Below are 23,873 nucleotides of genomic sequence, written 5' to 3'. Positions count from 1 at the left end.
GCAAAAGACAAAGGATCTGTGGCACATTTATAAACATGAAATGTTGGCATCGCAAGAGATCCGAAACATTCTAGTCCGTGGAACCTCACTTTTCCAAATGAGAAAATAGGGGTATAGTAAGTTAAACAATCTTCCCAGAGGTTCACCAGGAGACAGGTGACCCCGCAAGGATGGTTCCGTGGCTTTGGACTCAGGACTTTTCTGAGACTGTGACGATCAGTCAGAGAGGAGAGGTGGGAGCAGGCCCCACGTTGGCAGAGGCATGGCTGCTAGTACGTGGGGAGAGCGCATGCCCTTGGGAAGAGGGGGCCTGGGGCTGAGAGGTATGTCACAAGGTTACAGAGAAGATAGACAAGGCCCTACCCTGAGTGTGAGAGACAGAGGGGAGCGTCCGATCAGCGGCCGCTGCTGTTCACCAGGCCATGAAACTCCTCCCAGGCCCTGGCAAACCAGAGACAAAAAACACAATAGCACATTCAGGTCAACAGCTTTTTAACAAAGAGCGCACAGACATGATAACCCCACATCCCGCTCCCAATACCTCCAGGTCGAGTGGCGCCCACCAGTACCTGGAAGCCCAGCGATAAGGCTTCCCATCTGGACTTCCCACTCACAGCAGCAGTGGTGGCCAGCCCCCCTCAGGGGCAGTTGGCACTGCTCCCGGCTTGCTCCACTGGTGAAGTCTGACCCTCACTATTCCCTCAAGCATTTGCCACAGTCCTCCTTCTACCTGCTGCTTGCAAGTCTACCGGGGGGGGGGGGGGATGGAGGGGGCACTGAGGTCAGAGCTAAGTTCGACCATCCCGAGAGATCCCTCGATCCCTCTCAGCACTAGGGTGAAGGGCAGCGGTGCTTCCGGCCTTGGGGGCATGAGGACGGGTGGCAGGAACTCCTTTTCTTCATCAGGCCCCACCCTGGGGGTAAGGGCAGTTACCAACGGCATCATGATGTCTGAAGGTGCAATGAGGCAACTCTAGCACTTTCTCTGCTTCCACATTTCCAACCTTCTGACCCCTCTCAACTCACACCCCCAAATCTGTATCAGGTTCCATCTGTTTCTGGAAATACCCACGTAACTATTAACTTAAACTGTGTAGGCCACAGTTCAACATTTCTCGGGATCAGTGCTCCTTATAACTTTCATGCCAATTAACTCGATTTAGTAATTGAGGTTAGGAAGGGATAAGAACTGTGATCGAGGGGTACACAGTCTTTCCAGGTGCTGCTCCACGAAGAACAAGCCCTTGGTGACTGCTGGCCAAAAAGCAGGAGAAAACCAGATTCCCCCATGCATCCTGGAGCCCTAAACCAACTTGAGTTTCCTCGGAGGAGCTGATGTCCTACCTTTTTGCCCTACTTTTTAGCCCCATTGGGGACAAAGTGCCTGGTACGTTCCCTGGGAAATTATATATATATAAAATGGGTAATCTGGTACTTCTAAATAGAAAATTCCTTATTGGCAATTATTCCATTCTTGGTTTAAAGGGATGACAATACCCAGGGTGACAACTCACTACAGGTTTAATATTATGGCCAAAGAATATACTTCATTACTAGGCCTTCTATGGGTAGCTTTTCTTTTTTTTTTTTTTTAAATAGGGAGGGATTAAATACAGTGACCTGGTATGACAAATTCCTTCTTTTGGGTAATATTTGTACGTTTCATTAGTTTTTCCCTCTTTTGAACAGCGGCAGCAATTATAAGTTAATGATCTACCTCAAGAGGTAGATCTGCGGTTGATGGTTTCTTCAGAGAGTATTACCAAAGCTACTCATACATGCTAACTGAATTGAAGAAAAATGTAAGACCGCCAAACAAGCGTGCCAGTCTTTGTCAATTCACAAACTCAATGTCCACAGCAAGACATCTGTTCCATTCCACAGCCCTTTCTGGAGAGGCAGTGATGCGGTGAATTTCCTGAGTCCGTGAGTGACATCAGAAGGCTATTTCATTCTCCACTCCAAACGAAGATAAGGGCAAAGCAAGTCCGATGCTTGGGCAGAGGCCTAGAAAACCCCTCTCTCCTTCTAACAGTGAGATTTCAATTCTATTTTAAGCAATTTAGGTGTCAACAAGGAATTACATGGCTGTGTTGAAGCTTCATCTCATTTATCCTTTTGTTTCCAGAAAGGCCTACGCTAGTCCAAACAGAGCAGTTCTGTGTCAAGAACCTGCAGAAATACATATTTCAGAGTTCCCCTCTAATCCATTCCAGTATGAAACTGCCCTCCCATTTTCTTCAGAAGGATCTTCTTCAGATGCTAAACCTCAACATGAAGAATCTGGGTAAAGAAATTTCCTCACATGGATTCAGTGGAAATCAAACGGTTGGTCATAGTCATTGAACAATCATTCTTACTCTCGTAGGCCAATGCTTGGTTAAGAGGCAAGTCAACCACCTAGAGCTAGGTATGAATTTTCTACCTAGTCTCCATCTGGCATCCCAGGTATTTTAGGTAATATTAAAACTTGCTTCTTTTAAAGGTGAAGAAAGAACAAATTAAATGTTAGAAGTGTCATATGAATGGAGTTAAAAAAAAAAAAAATTGCCCTGAGATTAACAGAGCCTACAGGGAATTCTGAACAGATTCAAATGACAGAGTGACAAAGAGTCCTTTAGAGACCACTCTTGTCCCAGCTCACTTACCAGAAAACAAATTCTGACAGCAGAGATCTCATTTCTGGGTAACTGTATTTGCCCCCACCCTGCCTAAAGCCTGCTTCACAGCCTTGCGCTTATCTGGCACTTGAGATACACTCACGGATGAGCTCAGCCTCCTGCCAGTCTGGGCTTTCTTTGCTTTGAACATCAGTATGGGGAACATTTCATAAATGCAAAGCCAGGCCAGCAATTATGCTGGTGTGACTCAGTGCCACCAGGCTATGATTCTAATTTAGCTAAGATAGGAGAAGGGATGGGTCGTTCTTGCCTACAAAGTTCAATGTTTAAATACAATGAAATCTAGATGTGGTAAAGCGAAGTCCCCATGTTTGACCCAGCTCTCCTCTAGAATAAAGTAATAAAGAGAAATCACCTACCCTCAACTTTCTGTGCAGTGGGGTCTGGTCAGACTCCCCAGTACTGTGGCCCACTGAGTGAAGCTGGCCCTGTCTTCCCCTTTTCCATTCCAGGCCAGATGCACAAAGGAACTCAATGAGACTATTCCAAAGAGGAATTTCCTCACAAAAGATATTGCTGCTTTATGTGGCTCTGTGCCAAGTTTTATCCCTGCTGGTTGCAAGTCTGGCTGCCTTACGAGATTTCTCCTCAGAGAGGATACAGTTAGTTACTTGATGCTTGCAAGGACCCAAACCTATGAAACCTCAACTACGACTGGTCTCATTAAGAGGAGCCATGCACCTGAGCTAACACTCAATTTAACAGGTTTCCCATTTGTCCACGGGACCTGCTCACCCTTCACGGGTGGAACTATTGGCAATGAACAACGGTAGGAGGCAGCAGGCAGGCGTCCCCTGGGCAGCAAAGCAGCTCACCACGCCCGGTATGCAGCAGCGCCGGCCTCAGCTCACCTAGGAGTGCAGCAGGAAGAGGCCACAAGCAGCGTGACTAGGGAAAGGCTGGAAAAACCAAACAGTTGAAAAAGGACATTGAAAACTGGACTGAAACACAGCAAGGTGGAGAAACGTGACTGAGAAATCGAAGCCACTCCTAGAAAAATGGCCCTATTTCCAGCAGCCCTACTCTCCAGAGAACTTGGGGGAGAACAAAGGTTCCATTCCTTCTTCCTTCACTTCCTCTGAGTTCTCAAGTTCTTGCTGCTGCTCCTGGGCTTAACCAAAGCCACACCTGTGGGACAGCCACAAGGACTAGAACAAAGCATAACAGCTCTGACTTCCTTTCACATTTGGCAAGGATCACAGGGGCCTCCGCGTGGGTTTGGTGCTTTCTGATCAACTCTTACTCTGGATGGTGACATCAAGCTCATCTCCTGGACCAGTTAGAGCCGAAATTAAGGTCAATATGTGTAACATAATATTGGAAGGCAAGAGGGAAAAGGCCATAGAAGGTAATTCTTTGACAATACTAAAAACATAGAGAACAGGCATTTCCATATGCCAACAAACCTCCCATTTTCCAGGTACTTCAATCAATTTTGGATATGCAATAAGCAGAGAACCAATCACACAAACACCTCCAGAATGTTAAAGGCTAGTCCCACTGTGTGTTCTGTGAGATCCCAGGCCACGTGCAGCCTGGTGGTCAATCAGGATGGTAGAAGCACAGGGTGTTGCTGCCAAAATGGAAGAGCCGCTTTGGAAAACTCCATAGTACACCCACAGCCACCTTCAAGATGCTATCAGGCAATCTAACCTAAAGTTCTGCAAAAATTGTTTCTTTTTGGTTTGGGTAGGAGCTCCTAAGAAAACTTAAAAGTAGTATGAGGCCTGCTGAAACCCTACGTGCAGGTCAGGGGCCTAAAGGCCGTGTTGTAGCATGTCCAAGCCAAGCCACAAAGCATCTGAGGGGCTGGTATGTGCTACAGTCAGATATCCCAAGGAGCAAACTCTTACAGGATGAAGACATTTCCCCACCCCAGATCCCGATGCACAACAACCCTGGGGACCGGGAGAAAGGGAAGGGCTAGAACCCTGAAAACTTACAAGCAGGACTACCTCGAAGAGGAAGAGGATTTGGCTCTAAATGGAAAACAGAAGGGAGAAGGCCGGCAGAGAGCTCGCGGCTTGGGCAGCTCTGGCAGCGAGAAAACCCTGCTAACACAAAGCGAGGCAACTGTAAACACACAGCCACACGCAGACGGAAGCAGGGCTTTCCCTTCAAGCAAGAGAGTTCTCTGAGGTAAAGGCAAACAAAGTCAGCGAAGCAGAGGCCAAGGATCCCCCTTTCCAACCTTAACAGACTGTCAAGCTGAATTCTAATCAGAAATCACTCTGGTCATCAGTGTGACCAGATGGGAACTATAAATTCAAGTACCAGAAAACGGGGTGTCATTTTGAGAGCGAGATGTCACCTCATTATGTCAGACCTCAGCAGAACTGGAACAAAATACCATGTGACACTACAATGGGCTTATGGAAATGAGGCTGCATTCCCCCGATGGCCCTCCATGGAGAAGTCTGTGCCATTCCTTAATATGGTGACAGTCAGTCTGAAAGGCCACTTCTTTGATGCACCATAAAGAGTGAGAGCATGAGACAAGCTAGTTTAGCACCATTTATTAAGTGATCTCAGCTGTTGTTGTAGCTGCTGCGTGTCAGCCTGTTCTTAAAACATAAAATGCTCTTCCAATTCCTCTTGTCCAGGACAGAAGGATCTTCCAGGTAGCACGCCAACAGAACAAGAGACTCCGATGATGCCAGCTTCAATGATGGTGCCATCCAGAGAGGGAGAGGGTCATGGCACATTCAACCGCGGCTTCCAGAGGTTTTGAAAAAGGAGCCTTTGGGGGCCCAGCCTGCCTGGCATTCTAGTGGAAGTGCAAAAGGTGGGCACATTGGGAGAGGAAAGAGAGGGAGACGCGAGGGAAAGTAGCATCTGGGACTCAAGGAGGGTTTCTGGTCCCTATAGCTGCAGGGCTGGAGTGCTAGGCAGATCTCTTGATAAAGCAGCGGAGCAGCAGACTAAGGCAAAAAGCCCAAGGGCTCTCCTAGACTCTGTAAGGACTTGGTTCATATTTCTACAAAAGTCAGGAAGAACTGCCTCAGGGTATTAGAGAGGGAGAACAGTGGAGAGGGGAGAGTTGAAAAATACCTCTTTCCCTTTCCTAGCCAGGTGAAAGCTTGCTTTTGAGGGGTAGGGGGGTGGAGGGCATTTGGGAACCTTGAACGTAAGAGTCCTAGAAAAAGTAGGTGTGGATCTCTCCAGCCTGGGCTGTGTCTGGCTGGAGGGCAGAAACTATTCTCTCCCAGAACGAAGAATGGGGAAATCTACCTAGAGAAAAACAATGCTAACTCAGGACTGCTAAGGCAAGCAATTGGGGCCATGGCTGGCTAATAACTGTTGGTGGCTATGGATGAGTCACAGCCAGCCATCTCATTATGGACCAACTCTTGTGGCAGTGTTCCCAGTAAAAAACTGGCACTTAGCTGGTTTAAGCCAACTCCACCCACAACATTCTCTGTGAATGCATGGGAAAAAGATTCCCAAATAGTTTGCCTGCTGAACACCAACACTGGGCTCATTACTAGTCTTTAATAAGAATAACATGATGATGATATTATTACTAATGATGACGATGATAGCAATAATAATACTTCACCCTGTAAGAGCATTCTCCACCTGAGGACCTTCAATTACAAAGATTAAATCAGCCTCACAACAACCCTGTTAGGTAAAGTATTATTATCCCCCATTTTACAGATGGGGAGACTTGAAGCAGAGTGGCAGAGACTTGCCAAAGGCACATATTGATACTGGAGTCAAAGGAGAGAGTTAAACCTAAAAGTCCCGACTCCTAGTTGGCTAAGCTCTCCCTCCAGTTTTGAGAAAACCTGACAGCCACTCCCCACAACTTCTTCATAATATGACTTTGATCACTGAAGGAGCAACCCTAACCAGTGATTCTCATTTGTGGACATCCAACTCTAGGTACCCCGAGTACTAGGCAGATCACAAAGCTTACTTCCCCTTTGGCATTCATGCTTCCTCCTTAGATTCTACTCTCACAAACACACTATTCTGCTTCCTCTACAATTTCAGCTCTACACACAAGGAAATAGAGTTGTCATTCCCAGTAAGAAGTCAATTTCCCAGGACAAAGAAAACAGACTGACGCTAACAGGTTAAAAAGACATGCAAAAGTGGGGTGAGGGGTGGAGAGGGAGGAGGACTGGATTGTTCAGTGAAATTATCTTAAAAAACAGCAAGAAAATGAAGAGCACTTTGTCTTTCATTTTAAGATAGTGGTTAGTGAATAAAAGACAAGACAGCCTGTGTAAATAAAGCAAGCCCAAGCAGTGCAACTGGGATTCTGCAGAAGGGCTCTCTCTGATACAAAGTGCCCCACAGTGTAGGTGGGCAGGGAGCCTCACCAGCAAAGAACTGCTACAAGTGGCCAGAAGCACTAGAGGGGAAGACTGGTCTGTCCCTTCTCCAGAAGTCAGGCTCCTGTACGACCATATTCCTCCGGGCCCAGCTAAGGACCTACTTCTCCTAAGCTTAGGGACCTGCCCCCCAAGCACCCCCAACACGTACTTGATGCTGTCGGTGTGGGTTTTGTACTCCATAATGGTGTTGGGAGGTAGGTTAAGCACTCGCCGAAGCGTATCTCGGATTCGGGCTGTGGTTGCTTGGTCACTGGCAGTCTTATTCCATATTGAAATAATGTCCTCCTATAGGAGGAACAGAAGGAATCGTCAAAGCAAACCAGAGGCAGTGAGGAGAGCAAAGGCAACACAAGAAACCAGACCTGCCTATGGGGTGGCTTACCTGAAACCGGACAGAGACCACAGCCCCACAGATCTCCTCCCCAACCATGAACTGTTCCCCCAACATGGCCAGGATAAGATTCTCCCAGCAACGGGATGCCAAGCCCTTCCGCAGCCGAATAATCCACTTGCCACCATTTTTATTTGCATCATCCTGTACAAGAGAGAAAGCATTAAAGTTAAAATGTGGTTTCGCAGGTCTTTTACTTTTGTATGAAGGCAGGAAAAAAGCCAGGGATCCCTTGAACACTTAAGATGTCTTGTCACTTTCCAGTTATTCAACTTTACAGGAAAAATGGTGCTAGGACTAGGGAGACAAGAAATGGGAAGAAAAGAACAAGGTGGGAATCCTTGGTACAAGCCATAACAATGAATGGCTAAGCTGACCCTTTAAAAATAATCCTCTTTTTCTCGAACTACTTTAGGAACCAAAATAAAGTGATGTCAGATTTCAAACAGAGATCATTCCTCACTTCACTGAAAATTTACCAAGTGTCACTACGTCTCAAGCATACACACGTGAAGCCACAGTCTCTACCAGATCCAGTCTGGTACTGTTGATACAAGAAAGTGGAGGAGATAGCCAAGAAAACTAATCACAGCAGTAGAGTCTGACAAGTGTTGCTGTAACAGAGATACACTAAGTTAAAGAAGAACAAGACAGAAACACTCAAGAAGAGGAAACATTAAGCTAGGTCTTGAGGGACACAGAGTTAGGCAGGTAAAGCAGGTGAAGGGTCTGTAGGCATCGAGAAAAACATGGCCTTGTACAAAGTGGGACTGTGTGTCAGGGAGATATGCAAAGAGGAAGGCTGCCTGCACTGAAGGGAAGGCCTAGGCATGCTGGGAGATGAGGCCTGGAGGGTGAGTGAGTGCAAGATCATGTGAGCAATGCAGAGCTGCATAGGGCCTATAGTTGGGTGTGTGTGTGTGTTCACATTTGTCTTCTAAAAAAATGCCCTGGCATCAGAACACACGATGGATTACAGCAAAGAGATCACAGAGCTCAGCTCTGGGTCTCCAGCTACTGCCTGTCAGTAAGTTTACCTTTTACCCATTTCAATCACACATACACTACAGTAGTATATCACACACACACACACACACACACAAACAACCAGTTTGATGGGAATAAGGGTAATTAAAAAAAAAAAGTCCTTTAATGTTGTTATAATACCATTTTAGTGATAAAAAAAATCTTTGTGAACACACTGACAAGCAATGACGTCAGTGCCTTTTCCCAGAGGTCCTGGCTCCAAGGATGTACCAAATAGTGATGCAGCTCTGAGAGGAGACTTCAAATACTTTTAACCTTAGCAAGGCTAAAAAAAAAAACCCAAACATTCAGAACAGTGGTCTGAGGTCCTCCAGGCTTACCTCCCACATGGGTTTAATTCCTTCTTTGAAGAGATGGAAGTCACTGTGGCCTGTCAGGTCCCCGGGACGTACCATGTGGCTATAAAACCTCCAGAACTGCTCCACCTGGAGAGAGAAGGCCCCAGAGCACAAAAGATGTGTCTTTCCTTTTTCTTTAAATGAGTATGAGATTTAGGCGAAGAACATAAACACGGAAGACACTCTGCTACAGACTCTACTTTTTGGAGGACACATTCTCATTTGGGGAAGTGTGTGGGAAGGCAGGCAGGTTGCATGGGAAGTATAAAGATACAATATTGTTGATACAAGAAAAAACTCTTTAGGTGGAAAATGCCTCAGCCAGGAGCCCTAGTTGTGGAAGCCCCAGGATAAGCATCACATGCTGTAAGAGGACCCTGTTCTACACAGTGGAATCCTTTTAGTTTCTTTCTTTTTCTTAAGTAGGCTCTAAGCTCAATGTGGGGCTTGAACTCATGACCCTGAGATTAAGAGTCTCATACTCGGGGCGCCTGGGTGGCTCAGTCGGTTAAGCATCTGCCTTCGGCTCGGGTCGTGATCCCAGGATCCTGGGATTGAGCCCCGCATCAGGCTCCCTGCTCAGCCGGGGGCCTGCTTCTCCCTCTCCCTCTGCTGCTCCCCCTACTTCGGCTCTGTCAAGTGAGCAAATAAAATCTTACAGTGTCACACTCTACCAGCTGAGCCAGCCAGGTGTCCCAACAGAGTGGAATCCTTTTAGTCTTGAGGTATATGAAGTGCCACATAACCTCAGCCTGAATGTATTTTTTTTTAGAACCAAATCACTTTTTAAAAAATACATTATTATTAACTACAGTCATCATGCTGTACATCACATCCCCATGAAGTTTGATCACTTCTCAAAGACTGGTTTATTGGCAGATACAGCATTAACTACAATGAATACATTTTACTTCTGTTTGGTTATTGAGCATAAGTGATGGGATCAACCACACGCACTACTCTAAACCATAGCCAAAACCAACAGAACTCAGCGTCTCATATTTGGGCTTTAAGTCCCTCTTCTTAGCTAGAAAATTTATGTTTCTCCTTGTCCCTCCTTCATAATCCTTGCCCCTCTTTCATAATCCTGTTAGAAAACGACATTATTTGTCTATCAGATACATGCTTATTTCTACTCATTGAGCTGTTCCCGTTTCTCTCAGTAGTGCCATGATAAGGAGACCTTACTTCCCTCGTCCTTTGTAACTCATAGGGGACACCCACAAAGTACTGGCTAGTGAAGAGGCACACTTTAGGAAGAAAGAAAAAACGTGGAATAGTGTGAAGTCAGTTGGTATTTGCCAATACACCAGTGAGGAGGCTCTCAACAAACGCCCAGCAAGACATCATAATGTGTAGCTGAAAATGGGTATTGAGTAGACAGAGATTCAGGTCATACTTCTAGATGTGGATAGCAACTAAGGAGAAAGAGACCTTACACTCTATGAAGTGGCTGTTCCTCCAGTTCCTCTAGAGAACAGGAACACGGGAACTGTCTCATGTTACAAAGAAGTCAGGAACAAATGCCATTCATAGGATTTTGAAGCAGTGTCTCATCTCAACAACCACTATGTTTAACTGTATACAGCAACTGGGGGCAGTAAGAGGCCATATGTATTAAATGAGCAATCATCTTTTCCCACTCTGACACAGCGGGAAGAAACAAAATACACCCACTAGAACCTGTGGCTCACTGTGAATTAGGAATTGGGGGTAGGGGTGGTTAGGAAGAAAGTATACCAGCCACCCCCAATTCCCCGATCAAGCATTGCTTTATTAGCAGTTTGGTCTCTTCCAATTTTATAGCCAGACTATAGAATCTCATAGTCATAATCTTATATCCAAATCACAAGAGAGATGAAGTAAACAACTTGAGAAATACTATTAGGCTTTAAAAGATTTATTCTTCCTTCTCTTTAGGCAATTTTGGTTTCTGAAACTCCTCACTGAAACAAAAAAATAAATGTTCAGACTCAGAATGTGAGCTGCACAAAAAAAGACTTCAGAAATAATCTTGGGGCACCGGGGTGGCTCAGTTGGTTGAGCATCTGACTCTTGGTTTTGGCTCGGGTCATGGTCTTGGGGTCCTGGAGCCCTACATCGAGCTCTATATTGGGCTCTGTGCTCAGCGGGGAGTATGCTTCTTCCCTCCCTCTCCATCTGCCCCTCCCCTCACTAGCACACACACTCTCTCTCCAAAAAAATCTTTGAAAAAAGAAATAATCTCAACTACCTTCCTCATTTTATAGTTGAGAAAATGGTTTCAGAACTGGCCTTGCCCTGAGTCCAGCACCAGAGCAGATGAGCCTGTGATCCCCAAGTCCACTGCTCTCCCATTTTAAGACACTGCCTTCTTAGTCACCCTGACTTCAAGAACTTTTAAATATGGTCAAATATTAGGATTAAGGAGCATTGAGAAATACTGCTTTAGATTTGATAAAAGGTTCCACAGTGTGATTATTTCTCTGTGAGGAACCTAATATTGTGAGACACTTCCTAATGCCTTGACTTACATGATAGCCAACTTTAAACACCATGGTCACACAGCCATTGAGTCTGGAAGAATGACACCCCAGATGATGCTGATGATGTTGCTCTAGTCAACTCAACATTTATGCCAAAAGAAAAGAGAGGTGCTGGGGTGGCTCAGTCTGTTAAGTGTCCACCTTTGGCTCGGGTTGTGATCTTGGGGTCCTGGGATCGAGCCCCACATATGGAGCCCCATGTTGGGCTCCCTGCTCAGTAGGGAATCTGCCTCTCCCTCTACCCCTCTCCCCCCAACTTGTGTGTGCGCTAATAAAATAAAATCTTAAAAAAAGAAAAGAAAACCCTTTGTGAACAAGCTGAGTAAATTTATATATGCCTTTCTTAAAAGGAAAAAAAAATGCTAGAAATATTCACAATTACCCCCAAATAACTGAACAGAATCCTGAATGAAAACTTCCCATCCCCACCCTAAGTTCAATCTTCTCTGACCCTCCAGGTGCTCATCCAGTTGTTCAGAACACAATGGGCTGCCACCTTCCCTGTAATGTCTAACTTTCTCACATGGCAGGTCATCAACATTTTTGTGATAGATTCAGGAATGTTAGGAACGCACTGATATTTTCAAAAGTTTATTTCTATTATTCCCTTTACCAACAATTCCGTTCTTTTCGTATCTCCTGTTCAAATTTTTAAGTTCAATTATATATATATTATATGTTTATTATATATATTATATTATACACATATATTTAAGTTTATTTATTTTTTTTGGTTATCTCTACACCCAATGTGGGGCTTGAACTCACAACCAGGACATCAAGAGTCACATGTTCTTCTGAATGAGCCAGCTAGGACTCGTTAAGTTTAATTTTAAGCCCATCTCCTCCAAAGAGGCTTTCCCCAAGTTGGAATTAATTCCTTCTTTCCTCTGAACTTCAAGAGCACTTTAGCCATGCCTTCCCTATAGCACTTCTCACTATCTCCCTGTATTAAAATCCCTGGGAATGACTTACTTCTTTAAGGGCAAGGTCTTAATTCATTTTAGAACTGTTAGTGAATTCATTCAACAAACATTTCTTGAACCAAATATGCACACAGTGCACAAGCTATTTTTAGTATTATAAAAAAGCCTACATCTACCAGTAACAAGGGAGCACAGGCAGGCACCTGGCTGGCTCAGCTGGTGGAGCATGCAGCTCTTAATCTCAGGGTCATGAGTTGAGCCCCATGATGGGCATGGAGCCTACTTAAAAAAAGAAAGAAAGAAGCACAGGCTAACTAAAATCCTTGCTTTGGGCTGAAATTATATCAACTCAGCAGAGTAATCAGATAATCTGCTTACCAGATATGTATATATACACACAAATATATAACTGATTAGTAATAAATGGATAGTTTGTCTAGAAATAACATTAAAAATATTAGAGACACGCGACTTGCACTTTGGTGTAATGGAAGAGGAAATGAAAGGGTATGTATGTATGGGCTCTGGAATGTAGCTTTTACAGCCTACCCAACCTGAGTTTCAATCCTGGCTCCTCCACTTTAAGTAGATTATGACTGACTTGACACTTTGATCAGATACTTAACCCAAGTCTCACTTTCCTTGTTTGTAAAATACGGATAATATCACTGATCTCATAGGGTTATTATAATGATCAAAGGAAATTACATCAAGTGCCTATTACTGGGTCTTTCTTCTTTACCAATTTATTGTAATGTTTACTGTCTGTTACAGTTTCCTTTTCCAGTGTCTGCATTTTAAATGGGAAAAAAACCTCCGCAATTTCAAGAAAATAACAAATCCTGCATTTGATTCTGCCCAGAAATCAAATGTACAGCACGTAGGAAGTACATAAAAATTTTTGTTGAACAAGACTGGTGTTAGTTGCAGACAGCTTTCAGGGTACACAAACCTAGCCACCTGTGACGGAGACAGACAGAGCTGTGGCTATTTCTGACCCTGACAGTACTTACAAAAACAATTATTAGGATTTCATTTTCTTTCTGAACACAGGAAGAAGATGCTACTTTATGCACAGTTACTAACATATCCTAAACCCTAATGGGAGGTTCTTTTTTCTTTTCTTTTCTTTTTAAAGATTTTATTTATTTATTTGACAGAGAGAGACACAGCGAGAGAGGGGACACAAGCAGGGGGAGTGGGAGAGGGAGAAGCAGGCTTCCCACAGAGCAGGGAACCCGATGCGGGGCTTGATCCCAGGACCCTGGGATCATGACCTGAGCCGAAGGCAGACGCTTAACTACGCCCCTTTTTTCTTTTTTTTTAAAGTAAGCTCTATGCCCCCAAGATTAAGAGTCCCATGCTCTACCAGCCAGGTGCCCTGTTAATAGGAGGTTCTTAATACAAGAGAAACTTTTGAATTTTACTCTTGACTTTACTGTCAAGCTTCATAAAAATAGATACAACGTATTATAAAATTTTTTATCCTCCATGACACTTTGCACGCAATAAGGACTCAATACATATCTACTTAAACAAACCTGTATTTTTGTATTGTCCCCTTACGGTCAACTTGTCAATTCACATACTTTGTGATACCTATGTATGCTACTTATGGATGTCTAATGAGAAATCTAAGAATGAGCAAACCTGACCTCAGGGACTCAGGTCAGTCAGATAAAGAAACCAGAATCCTAAACAGGTCACCAGGAAAATAAATAAACACAATGAGGTAAGTATAGGCATGAACGTGCTACCAAGGCTCACTACATTAAACCAGTAAGTACTCACAGAGGCAAAGGTGCCAATCTGTTTGATATTCTGTTCATAGCTCTGTGAGCTGGTGGGACGGCCGGGAGTCCTTCTGGAGTACCAGAAAGTATAGTTGTACTGCAGGGGATGCTCTGCTGGTCCAGGGACAACAGCCTGTGAATTAAACAAGGTGTGTTAATCCGGGGCATTTTTCACATGATCTGAGACACAGAAAACATTTTACAGTGTCACCCATTACCACCTCCACAAAAAGGACACATCTTCAATTACCTGCAATATGCCCAAGATTCCACTTAGTGGTTAACTAACTCTTTAGTGGTTAACTGACTCTAAGTTCCTGTAACATTTCATCTGTGTTCTTATGGTGTTTGTAACTTTCTGTTTCCTATCTTAGGTATTTATGTTTATATCTTATCTCAGCCAAGTACTCCCAGGCCAAGTACTGGCCTCCTCTATGACACTTTATCACTTACTGGCTAGTAACCTGGGCAAGCTGCCTCACCAGTTTCTGCCTCTGTTGCTTATCTGCAAAATGAAGGAAATAATAATAATAACCATATCATAGGGTTGCTGAGAGGATCAAATAAATTAATAGATGAAAAGTGCTTAGCACAGTGCCCGGCACATAGTAAGTGTTCGGTGTCAGCTACCATTATTACTGCTACTATTAAATGTAAGCCCCTTGATCCATAGTCTCATTCACTTTTGTGTTCTCTTAGCACCTACAATGCTTGTATCTGGATAGTCCTCAACCTCATGAGAGAAACAATTGTTCTGATATTTCAAAAAAGAAATTGATCCGGGATACCCGGGTGGCTCAGTCAGTTAAGCATCTGCCTTCGGCTCAAGTCATGATCCCAGGGTCCTGGGCCTGAGTCCCACATCAGGCTCCTTGCTCAGTAGGGAGCCTGCTTCTCCCTCTGCCTGCCATTCCCCCTGCTTGCGTGCACTCTCTCTCCCTGACAAATAAATAAAACCTTAAAAAAAGAAAGAAAGAAATTGATCCATCAATCTCTCATTCTCTAAACTTTCTCCTTTCCAAGTAACTTTCAGCTTAGATTAATACTGACTAAAGAGTCTAAAATTTCAAGGGATGTGTAGGATTAAATATTCAGCAGCAGCTTATGAAGCAAAAAATAGCCCTGTTAAACTCCAGGGTTCATCTCTCGTGCTGGGAGAATGCTGGAAAGCAAGGCAACATCTCAAGATCCCGTGGCAAGGGAAAATTTCTAACTCCCAACATGAATGCCAGTGATTCAACAATCTTTTTTTTTTTTAAAGATCTTATTTATTTATTTGAAAGAGAGAGAATGAGAGAGAGCAGGGTCAGAGGGAGAAGCAGGCTCCCTGCCGAGCAGGGAGCCCGATGCGGGACTCGATCCCGGGGCTCCAGGATCATGACCTGAGCCGAAGGCAGTCGCTTAACCAACTGAGCCACCCAGGCGCCCTCAACAATCTTTTTTTGAGAACAAAAGCAGATATTCCAGGGGCACCTGGGTGGCTCAGTCAGTTATGCGTCTGACTTGATTTCGGCTCAGGTCATGATCCCAGCGTCCTGGGATCGAGTCCCACATCGGGCTCCATGCTCAGCGTGGAGCCTGTTTGCCCTTCTCCCTCTGCTCCTCCCCCTGCTTCAGCACATGTGCACATGCATTCTCTCTCTTTCTAATAAGTAAGTAAACCCTTAAAAAAAAAAAAAAAAGCAGATATTCCAAAATAGGGTGCCATCAAGTTAATCCGGTATCTTTAACGTAACAAAATCCACAAGATAACCAAGTCCCAAGTCCAAAGACAATTCTATCTATACAGCACAAAACTCACCTTCCTCTTACTGCTGCCCTGACTTTTGTCTCGTTCTGTTTTTTCCTTCTCACCATCTTTCTGTGTGCTGTTTTCTTCATTCTGATCATGGTCCCCACTGTCATCGTCTTTCAATCTGAATGGGAAGGCAAAACAATGTTAGGCCATGACTGAGCTGATTCTTGCTTACCTAACAAAGCCACCAGGTCAAATGAACAACCATATAACCAACCCTACTCAAAATACAGGCAAAGAGATGTACAAAAGATGAGGGAAGAGCAAGGGAGTGTAGAAAGGCAGTTAGGAGGAATTCCAAAAAAACACTGTCTTCCAGTTTTTTGACAGGCAAAGAAGCAAGAGGCAAACAGTTTAAGGGATTGTGGGGGTTTTTTTTGCCAAAAATAATGAATCAATAGTAAGAGTTTCTGGATTATATAAATGCTTTAGCATTTCAAATGAAGTTTAAAAACTTACTTATCTTTCTCGACACTTCTTCTAACCATCTCTCCTATCCTTCCCCACTGCCACTGCTTTAGCTCAGGCCCACTTCTCTGTCATCTCAGTTATCACAATAAATTCCTAAATGGTCTGATACAAATCATCTCCACTCTCTATCCATCCTCCACATAGCCACCAGCATCTTTCTAAATGAAAATCTGAGGGGCGGCTGGGTTGCACAGGCAGTTAAGCATCGGACTCTTGGTTTCAGCTCAGGCAGTGATCTCAGGGTCCTGATCTCAGGGTCGTGAGGTTGAACCCTGTGTTGAGCCCCACGTCCAGCTTCACGCTTAGTGCAGAGTCTGCTTGAGACTGTCTCTCCCTCCGCCCCTCCCCTTGGCAGTCGTGTGCGTGCGCTCGCTCTTTCTCTCTAAAATAAATCTTAAAAAAATAAACACAAACCTAATCATTTAACTTCCATTCTTAAAACCACCAACTGTCCCTTGCCTTTTGATGCCCACCCTGCAGGATAAAGTACAATGAAATTTAAGATCCTCTAGAATCTGGTTCCTGCCTACAGATACCCTCTTTCCCTCCCCATCTCCCAAAGCAAACTATAGTTCCGCAGCTGTGCTGTCTGCAAACACTGCCCCTTAGCCTAAGGTGCCATTCTTCCCGTGTCTGCTTTTCCCTATTAAGTGGAGGGATGTCTTAGAACAGTCTTATTAATCTTTGTATCTCCAGCACCGAGGACAAGAAGATGTTGCCCGAACATGTTGCACAAGATGATGAATCAATGTTAAATGAAAAGAAAAGAAATGACTGAAAGAAGGAATGAATGTCTTCTTGCCTGGTAAGACTGGTCAAATGTACAGTAGGTACTATCCTTCTAGAAGCAGTGAAACTACCCTAAGACTTTCAGGTACATCTAAAGCTCACTGGATTCATACAAAAAGATAAACAGAAGGTGAATTCACAAAGATAATAAGAATGTCATTTAATTTAGAGCTGGACCATTGGCTTATCATGGATCTTCTCCAAAATCACCTTTGGCTCTAATGACTATCTAGTCAAATGGAATTAGGTAATCCTCAAGAAAGGTACTAGAAATGCTCAAATGATAACACAGATATTACCTTACATACCTACAGAAACATGTTGCAAAGCAGTTTGCATTTTCTTTTGCCCGTGAATTTTCAGTGCCTAGCACATAAAAAGCACTCAATAAATATTAGAATGCACTAACCATGTGTTTAGGTGCCTCTTCTGCTCATTTCACAGCCGTAGCTGTAGGATATATTCAGGTGCACCATGCCATAAATGACCCCATCCCCACTCTGGTCAAGGCATGACTATGAAGGGTACCTGAACAAAGGGCATTCCAGCCTGGGCAATAACTGATGCCCCATGGTCTTGCTCAAAATTATGAGTAGATTCCTTCCTTGGCTTTTTATCCAGGAGATGAAAGATCACACAGATTGAGGAGCTGGGGCAATCATATGGGTCCCCTATGAGAAAAGCCATGAGGGAAAGACAATGAACAAGAGCAAAGAAAGCCAGTAGGGAGAAAGGGAACGGAGCAGAGAAAGTAGATAGAAAAGTGGTTTTGTTTGTGATGCTGCCATCTCACTGACTTAGTTTGACCTCCCCAGACTTCTGGGAGAACATTATCTGTGCTTAGGATATCCTTCCCCTTTATTAAACTTGAGTTGGTTTACTTTTCTAAAGGAGCCTGTAGAGCACCAAGTCCCACATTTACCAAGCCACTTACTGTGTGTATCAGATGCTAGAGTGCCTGTCCCCAAGGACCTGATTGAGGGGATGAGGTACACATACTCAGGCCTCAGTTTGCTACAAAGGTCCTGCTCTGTATGGGCCAGTATCACCTCCTGCTTGGTCCCAACAAACTCCTTCCGCTCTCGTGTTATCAACCTACTTACAGTTTCCCTGATCTCACCCCTCTGTTATGCTCATCCTGTGGTCTCTTCTTGGAGAGCCCCTCCTCCCCTACTTAACTTGACCTTTAGGACTCGGGCTGAGGGCCACTTTCTCTTAGAAATATTTCCTGGGGCGCCTGGGTGGCTCAGTCGTTAAGCGTCTGCCTTCGGCTCAGGTCGTGATCCCAGGGTCCTGGGATCGAGCCCCGCATCGGGCTGGCTCCCTGCTCCGCGGAAGCCTGCTTCTCCCTCTCCCACTCCCCCTGCTTGTGTTCCCTCTCTCTTTAAAAAAAGAAAAAAGATTTTATTTATTTATATGACAGAGAGAGACACAGCGAGAGAGGGAACACAAGCAGGGGGAGTGGGAGAGGGAGAAGCAGGCTTCCGCGGAGCAGGGAGCCAGCCCGATGCGGGGCTCGATCCCAGGACCCTGGGATCACGACCTGAGCCGAAGGCAGACGCTTAACGACTGAGCCACCCAGGCGCCCCTAAATAAATAAAATCTTAAAAAAAAAAAAAAATTTCCTAATCTCTCCCTAGGCTGGATCAGGCTCCCCTCTTCTGAACCTCACCATATAAATGTTTGTACTTGTCTCAGCTGTAATGTCATGGCTAATTTTCTGGCTCCCAATCAAAAATATCTCATGGTTTTTTATACTGAATAGGCCCAAGACAGCTCCTAATTCTCGTCTTAAGGGCACACCTCAGGACTCAAACCATTTCCCTTTCTTCTTACCTCCCAGCCTCCACTATATCCTCTGGGGTCCCTTCCCTTTAAATCTTAAAGAGGGGTAGTCACCCCACATCTCTCATTTTACTAGCCCCAAGAAAAACATAAGTTCCTTTCTTTGCTGCTAATCACGACTAGGAAACAGAAAAAGAATAGCAGAAGTAATTATATCTGAGAAGAAACAGTGCTACTGAGATCCCTGGACCACACTTCCCGATTCCCCTCAGAGATGGTAAAAGGAAATCCTAATGGACCTTCATCTTGTGTTATTTCTTGAGAGTGGAGCTAGCCAACTACCCTGCCCTCTAAGCCTATACTTAAGGCAAATCACTTGCATCCTATCATCCAGAGGCTACTCTTCTCAGCTTGAAGCTGGATTTGAGTCATGATACAATCAGGAGGGCAATTACCATCTCTAGCGCTATCCAGACTGAGTGGCCCTAAGTCAGCTCATCAAACTTCTGCCCAGGTTTGTCCTCATACTCTCTAACTAGACCAATTCCTTGTGGATAGGAACTTGGTCTAATTCATCTTTACATGTCCAGCATCAGACAGAGGCAGACAATAAACATGTTTAATGAATGTGCTTCTAAAATCAAAGCAATAGGGGTGACTGGGTGGCTCAGTCGGTTAAGTGTCTGCCTTCAGCTCAGGTCATGATCTCAGGGTCCTGGGATCTAGCCCCACACTGGGCTCCCTGCTCAGAGGGGAGTTGGCTTCTTCCTCTCCCCTCTGCCCCCGCCCCCCCGCTTGTGCGCACTTTCTCTCTCTCAAATAAATAAAAACTTAAAAATCAAATCAAATCAAAGCCATACAAGGCAGAATAGGATGAGCGCCAAACAGGTGGCTCAGACAATACTTTAAGAAAGGGCCAAAAGCTAGCAAAGAGAGAAGAATGACAAAATCAAGTATGGCATCTAAATCTGAAAACTAATCAGTCTGGGACTGCAGAACAGTGAAAGCATCTTAGGGTTTTACATATCAACAGGATCAATGACAGTGGTAGCTAACTGAATTGACAGATGTGGGGGGGTGGGGTGCAATTACAGTCCTAGGTTACACTCACAGAAGTTGAGCCCACACACTAGAGGAGGTTAGAGTTCTTTAACCTGAGCTTATCAGACTAGACTACAGTACCTAGCTCCAGGAACTGGACTTTTAGGATGCTGGCAAACTGGCACCAGTCCTTAGGAACGATGTGAAGAAATTGCAAGCCAACACGTAACAACAGTCTAAAAACTGCAGATTTTTGGGGCGCCGGGCTGGCTCAGTCAGAGGAGCTCTTGGTCTCGGGGTTGTGGGTTCGAGTCCCATTTGGGTGTAGTGATCACTTAAACAAATAAACTTCAAAACCAGGGGCAGGAGCGTGGTCTCTAATTGCTAATTTCAAATAAAGGAAAGCTTTGGTTTTTTTCCTGCATTGATAGGAGATGGTAAAAAATTCTGACTCAGGGGCGCCTGGGTGGCTCAGTTGTTAAGTGTCTGCCTTTGGCTCAGGTCATGTGGGATCGAGCCCCATGTCGAGCTCCCTGCTCAGCAGGAAGCCTGCTTCTCCCTCTCCCACTCCCCCTGCTTGTGTTCCCTCTCTCGCTGTATCTCTGTCAAATAAATTTTAAAAAATCTTTAAAAATTGACTCACTATAATGAATACTTAATAATTAGAACTAACTAAAAATGATCCAGGTTAGGGGCGCCTGGGTGGCTCAGTCGTTAAGCGTCTGCCTTCGGCTCAGGTCATGGTCCCGGGGTCCTGGGATCGAGCCCCACATCGAGCCCCACATCGGGCTCCCCGCTCAGCGGGAAGCCTGCTTCTCCCTCTCCCACTCCCCCTGCTTATGTTCCCTCTCTCGCTGTGTCTCTGTCAAATAAAAAAAATCTTCAAAAAAAAATTGATCCAGGTTAATTTTTGTCAAGAGGTACTTGGACCAAGGTTAAACAAACCTGGATTTGAATTCCGCCACATGGGCCTTCCTGTTTTTGTGGGCAAGTTACTTAACCTCAGAGGGCCTCATTTTCCTATCTGTGGAAGGAGGTAACATAATCCCCTTTGCAGTGTTGTTAGGAGTAGAAATAATATGTGAAAAGTATCAAGCCAAGATACCTACAGAAGCCATTACTACCATTCTTTTTTTTTTTTTCATTACTACCATTCTTAAATTAGCTTCCTGCAGATCCCCAAATGATTTTGGCAGGACTGGGCTAGATAAACCATAAAGTGTCTTCCTAAGATGAAATTTTGATCTGCTCAATTTAGTGGAGGAAGGGGTATAGGGTTTGCAGAAAGCTCCACTGAGGGAGGACTTAGATCTGGAATTTGGTGCTGCAGAGACTTAAGATGAGGAGTACAAATGGGGCGGGGAGGGAGGGAGTGGCTGTTTGTATTGAGATGGGCTCAGCTCAGCAGCAGGCTGGGGAAACGTTCCGCCAGACTTTATCCAAGTCCCGGAGACTTCTGAGCAACCAGGAAACATTCCTGAGGAGCTGCCTAGAGCGCTGGAATCCAGGACTCCTCAATTTGCCAATCAGCACTCACTGTATTGGAAAAACCCCAATTTCCCATCAGCAGTGGGTCACAACCTAAATAAACAGTGATGCCACTTTACATTTATTCCTCACTATGAGCAATTTACAAAGTACCTTTAAGCACTGTTGCATGTGATTTGATCCTTATCACAACACACCCGTGCAGCAGCAGGGCACTAACCACTAACGTGGTTTAGATAACAATGGCTGGGCAACTCTTCTACTGTCAAATAACTGGCAAACTGGTGAGTCTGGGCCTGGAAATCTAGCTCTCTGAAGATCAGACAGATTTACTAGACTATTAGAAGAGAGAGAAGAACATAATCTACCTCAAAATACAATCGCTACAGGGAAACATGCAAAAATACTCTGCATTTCTTTTCTGCACTTCCAACTAATGCTGGAACTAGGAACCAGATAGTGTAGACACAAAGTGGAGACGGGGGCAACGTCAAGTGTGCGCGTTGGGCAAGAAAACAGAGCAGCTCCCGGTGAGTGTGTTGGAAGGGAAAAGAGGGAGAAGAAAGGAAGTAGGAAGAAGCCTGAGGAAGACGAGGAGCATTCCGTAACTGAGCAGCCCCTAGGCCCAAGAGCCACATTACCTCACTGCATCTTCCCAACTCTCCGACCCGGGCTGTTCCCATCCCCACTCTGCAGAAGGGAACACTGACTCAGAGAGGCGAGGTGACCTGCCCAGGCTAGAGAGTGTGGAAAGCCGGATTCAGAGGCAGGGCAGCCAGGCTGCGGAAACACCCAAACCGCCGCGGTCTCCGCCCCTCCACGCCGCTGGCCACCCGCACCCACCGGGGCGGGGCGTCCAAAAATCTCCTTCCGGGCGTCACGGCCTTCTCCTCCCCGGGACCCCGCGCTTCGCACGTCCCGGCGTCTCCGAGACCCCTGCATCACGCCTCCCCAGCCCCCTCTTCTTCCCCGCGGGCCGCCTGGGCCCGCGAGGCCCGCAGCCCAAGCCCGGGAGGGAGGACGGCGCCGGGGAGTTTCGCCGCCGCCAGCCCCGCTGGGGGCGGGCGCGGGGAACGGTTGGGGGAAGGGGCCCCGTAGGGCGGCCACGCGCCACTCACGCGTCGAACTTGTTGTTCATCCTCTCACCGCCGCCGTCGCCACTGCCTCACGGAGTGACTTCCGCTCCTCCGGGTCTCCCCCCAGCTTAGGGCCCGGCTACTTCCGGCTGCGCATGGCGCAGCGGAACTTCTGCGCCCTACCCCCGTGTCGGGCGGGTATCCCCGGACGCCCGCTCCGGGCGGCTGCGCGGAGGCGCGGGGCTCGGCGGACGTGCGGGTCGCCGTCTTCGCGCCGCCCGGGTTCCTGTCCCGTGTCGGAGGGGGCGCCCCGACCCCCTCCCGCGGCGGTTCGGAGAAAGAGGCCGAGCCGCGTCGCTGACCGTGCGGGCCCTGGACACTGCTCGGTACCAGTCCCGATTCCACCCCCAGAGCGGGCTGCAAGATCCTGGACTCTGTTTTAACCTCCCCGAGGCTGTTTCCTCTTGGGTACTGGCCATACTGTATATGACAGTACCTGCCTCTTCGGGTTGCGGTGTGGATCGAACGGGATCATCAGTGTCAGGCGCTAGACAGTCGCCCGAAATTAGTATTGTAAATTTTTGCTTACTTGCGCCTGGAGCTAAAGAGCTCATCTCGGCCCTTTGAGGCAGAGAAGTTGAGAGACTCACCGCGGGTGACAAAGCTAGTGAGAAACTTGCAGGAACCACAGATGGGCCCACAATCATCAAAGTGCCTCACGGATCTACGTGTCTTGCTCCAAATACACGGGGCAGCGCGCACATAAACTGGAGTTAATGAAGTGAACCTGCTGGTGATTGAGCCTCAAAGCCAGCAACCCTGTACTTGGGGGAGGGGGTTATTTCCGGGGTCCTCTCTCCTCCCCCCAACAATGTCCTGTTGTCGGGTCTTATGTAGCACTTTCACACTTTTGAATCACTTTCACCTGCACCTTTGATCCTTTGATGAGGGTAGATAGGAACTGAAATCTGTACCCCTATTTACAGATGAAGAAACAGAGGCTGGAAGCCGGGGGTGGGGTGGGGGGGGCGGTTGTTGCACAAATGACTTGCTCAAGTTGTCTTGTCACCAACAGAACTCAGGCCCCAGCTGTACTCAAAGCAGGGCCTTGCCTCTCTCCCAGGAAGACCTCAGCTGGCCATCTTGTTTCCTAAATGGGGCCAAAGGAGGCTGGTCAGGGTGTCCTCTCAGAAGGCAAAGCCCAGCAGTTCCCAGTTACCTCCCAGCCTCTCTGCTTAGCTCTTCCTTGTCTTAAGCATCCTTTGGGACCAGCGCAAATGCTCTGGCCTTTGAGAAGAGAAGGAAGAGGGGTCTGTTTTCCAGGCCATAGAACCTTTCTTAGAGTGTCTAAAATTGGGTTGGGAATTCTGGACTCCAAACT

At 46.0% G+C, this 23,873-nt stretch overlaps 1 protein-coding gene across 3 annotated transcripts in view; it reads right to left on the bottom strand.

Moving 5' to 3' along the window:
* Nucleotides 1-22,636, bottom strand: part of EIF4E2 (eukaryotic translation initiation factor 4E family member 2) — a 28,365-nt gene extending 5,729 nt beyond the window's left edge. Inside the window, exons 1-7 of one of the 3 annotated variants that reach the window (XM_021690340.2) lie at nucleotides 22,535-22,636; nucleotides 15,849-15,963; nucleotides 14,046-14,180; nucleotides 8,786-8,890; nucleotides 7,410-7,562; nucleotides 7,176-7,312; nucleotides 364-441 (exon numbers count right to left, since the gene is read on the bottom strand). In XM_021690340.2, the coding sequence (XP_021546015.1) occupies nucleotides 396-441; nucleotides 7,176-7,312; nucleotides 7,410-7,562; nucleotides 8,786-8,890; nucleotides 14,046-14,180; nucleotides 15,849-15,963; nucleotides 22,535-22,554 (711 nt within the window). In that variant the 5' untranslated portion in view covers nucleotides 22,555-22,636 and the 3' untranslated portion in view covers nucleotides 364-395. Of the gene's footprint in view, nucleotides 1-363; nucleotides 442-5,176; nucleotides 5,449-7,175; nucleotides 7,313-7,409; nucleotides 7,563-8,785; nucleotides 8,891-14,045; nucleotides 14,181-15,848; nucleotides 15,964-22,534 lie in introns of those variants that run through there. The other 2 variants (XM_021690339.1, XM_044913770.1) reach the window with 2 other exon arrangements.
* Between the last annotated feature and the right edge of the window lie 1,237 nt (nucleotides 22,637-23,873).

The sequence above is a fragment of the Neomonachus schauinslandi genome, chromosome 3 (genome assembly GCF_002201575.2).
Source record: "Neomonachus schauinslandi chromosome 3, ASM220157v2, whole genome shotgun sequence".
Lineage (NCBI taxonomy): Eukaryota > Metazoa > Chordata > Mammalia > Carnivora > Phocidae > Neomonachus > Neomonachus schauinslandi.
This window is presented reverse-complemented; position numbering and strand designations above follow the sequence as displayed.